Raw genomic sequence first — 2,506 nt, forward strand, 5'->3', positions numbered from 1 at the left:
ATATAATTTAGTGTCATTTTATTTTTTGGTCTTATTTATGTTATGATCTTACCCATTTTTGACTAGTCTTATCTCCTGGCATATTATCGGTTATCGGCTGTTAAAAGGAGAAAGTTATTGGTATCGGTTCTTAGAATAAGTTATCGTGCATCCCTAATTTATATATTTATGCTTTTATTTGTAATTATGTCAGTTTCAGTCCGCCTGACTTCACAAAAAGAAAAAATGTTCCTGTTTGTCAAAACTTCACATTAATATTCACAAACCTTTCTCCTTCTTTTYGGTGTTGAAGCTAGTTTACAGTCTGCACGTGAAGAACTTAATCCAGATTGAAAATCCTGTAAATGTTGTGTGAGAGAAGAAAAATATGTGTGAGTGATTATTTACTTTACATATAAACTGTAATAAATCGTAATAAAAGTTGTAAAATTCTCAGATAAACTTAAAATCCTGCAGCTCAGTTAATGTTTCAAAAAAAAAATTAAAAGCAAAGCTCCTATTTTGAAAGTTCACCTCAAAGCGCGGCGGGTTGCTGGAGTCTCTGCAGTTGTACGTTATCTCCTCGCCTGGATTGATTTCCCTCAATGCAAACAGGCACAAGTGAGGCTTCCCCTCATAAACTACCTTCTTCATCCGACAGTTWGGACTCCCGTGGTCGYAGTTYACCAGTCTGCCGAGGGAGTCGCCCTCGTCTGAAGCATCGAGGCTGCAGGAGAAACTTCGCTATGACAGAACTGCTTTTTCATTCAAAGTGATCGTATTTAATTAAAAACAAAAAACCTACCACCACTGTTCTCCTTTCCATGAATACTTCAAAATGAAACCTTTGAAACTATTTTGTCTCTTTTCAGAAATCGGTCCTTGTGAACAGATTTTTCCTCGGTATTCAACAACAAATGCAGAAGGTTTAATGTTTTCACGGGTAAACACACCTTTTCCTGGAAAAGAAAACACAACCTTAAAAACAGTTTTACTGACCGGCAGACAAAATGGAAAGAATAAACGATGTATATATTAAAAAGTGCAACTCATACGTTTTAATTTGTGTATAAACCGTTCCTCCAGGAAGGGTTTGTCTCTGCGAGCAGCGATGTGCTCCAGGGCGTCTTCCTGAGCCGACAGGTCTGTTGTCTTCTCACTCATGGTTGCTGGAAACCACATTTAAATCTGTGATTTAGAGATCTGCAGTGCACACAGACTCACACATCTTACTGATAAAAGTTGTAACGCTTTCTAACAAGCAGCCAAAAYCTAAATATAACATGGTTTTTAGCTTTTTCACCCTTTCGGCCATTTCTTTCCCCATTGACAATGAATGGAGCTGTTTTCAACATCTCCTGATGCATCTCAGTAATACAGGTAGAAAAAAAAAATGAAAAACTGTCTCCGCATGTTCAGCAAACCTGAGCTCCTAATGTTCCTTATGCTAATTTAGGCATTTTCAACTACATTTTAGCTGTTTTACTGCACAATTTGGCTGTTTTATCTATTTTACAACAAATCTTTTTTGTCACTTTTTTGTACTTTTATGCTTTTTCTGCTAATTTGACATTTTGTACACCTCTGGGTACTAATTTCAACTTGTGTCTGCTAACTTTAGCTTTTTTCTGCAAAGTTAAACTTTCAAATTGAAGTTGCATTATTGTTTTTTTTTTTTTGCTATTAAAAAATCAGCTTCATTTCAAAAGGCATTCACATTAGCATTTTTGCATGAAATACTTTCTCTAGTTTTGTTTATTGTTACAATTATTTCCATTTTTTGTAGTTTTCCAAACTATTCCTGATAAATATTTCATTACAGCTGCACTGTGCTCTAAACAGTATTAAGAAATATTTAAACACTGCTTAATGAATATAAATATAGTATGTAAAGTGAAATACTAGGTCACACTGTGTTTTACAAACAATTGTTTTCATACACAGCTGCACACAAACAACGTACAACAAACAAACTGTAAAGACAAAAATGAACTAGAACATGTTATCTTTATGAATGTGCATCATAACAAATAATTCTTCTGATAAAACGAAACCAGTGCTTTTAAAGYTTGCAACAATGCTACTTTCTTAGCTAACTGGATCACAAACTCACCTGCTAACCCTTAGTGTTAATTCAATACTGACTTCCGGTTTCAACACGTGCTAGTATTCCTTTAGCTAGACACTATTTGACTCGTTTTTTGGCACGTTAGAATAAAATACTTTTACCTGCACTTCTGCATCAAAAAGTAGAACCAAAACATGTACAGGGGCAGCCCACAACACAGCAACCATCTTTATTTTACTTAAACGACCAAGAACGGACTGTGTCGAAAGCGGCCAATCAGCGACTGTTACGTCATTGATTGACAGTCGGAGCAGCCAATCGACGGGCGCGTAGAGGAGAGCCACCGAAGGAACTTTATAAAAGGGTAAATGTTAGCCTGGCCCTTACCTTCCTACGCAGCTCCGCTCAATTCTTGTTTCCTTCTCTGCTCCGTCTGGAACTTCTCCCATTGAGAAGGAT

The 2,506-nt window shown here is 36.4% G+C and overlaps 1 protein-coding gene across 1 annotated transcript in view; it reads right to left on the bottom strand.

The window, feature by feature from the left end:
* LOC106529141 (uncharacterized) overlaps positions 1 to 2,308 on the bottom strand; it is a gene marked incomplete in the record, with an annotated part of 32,632 nt that extends 30,324 nt beyond the window's left edge. Inside the window, 5 exon segments of the mRNA XM_014024477.1 lie at positions 267 to 338; positions 514 to 706; positions 785 to 938; positions 1,035 to 1,182; positions 2,209 to 2,308. Of these exon segments, the coding sequence (XP_013879931.1) occupies positions 267 to 338; positions 514 to 706; positions 785 to 938; positions 1,035 to 1,161 (546 nt within the window).
* Between the last annotated feature and the right edge of the window lie 198 nt (positions 2,309 to 2,506).

This window comes from Austrofundulus limnaeus, unplaced genomic scaffold (genome assembly GCF_001266775.1).
Source record: "Austrofundulus limnaeus strain Quisiro unplaced genomic scaffold, Austrofundulus_limnaeus-1.0 Scaffold424, whole genome shotgun sequence".
In the NCBI taxonomy this organism is placed as follows: domain Eukaryota; kingdom Metazoa; phylum Chordata; class Actinopteri; order Cyprinodontiformes; family Rivulidae; genus Austrofundulus; species Austrofundulus limnaeus.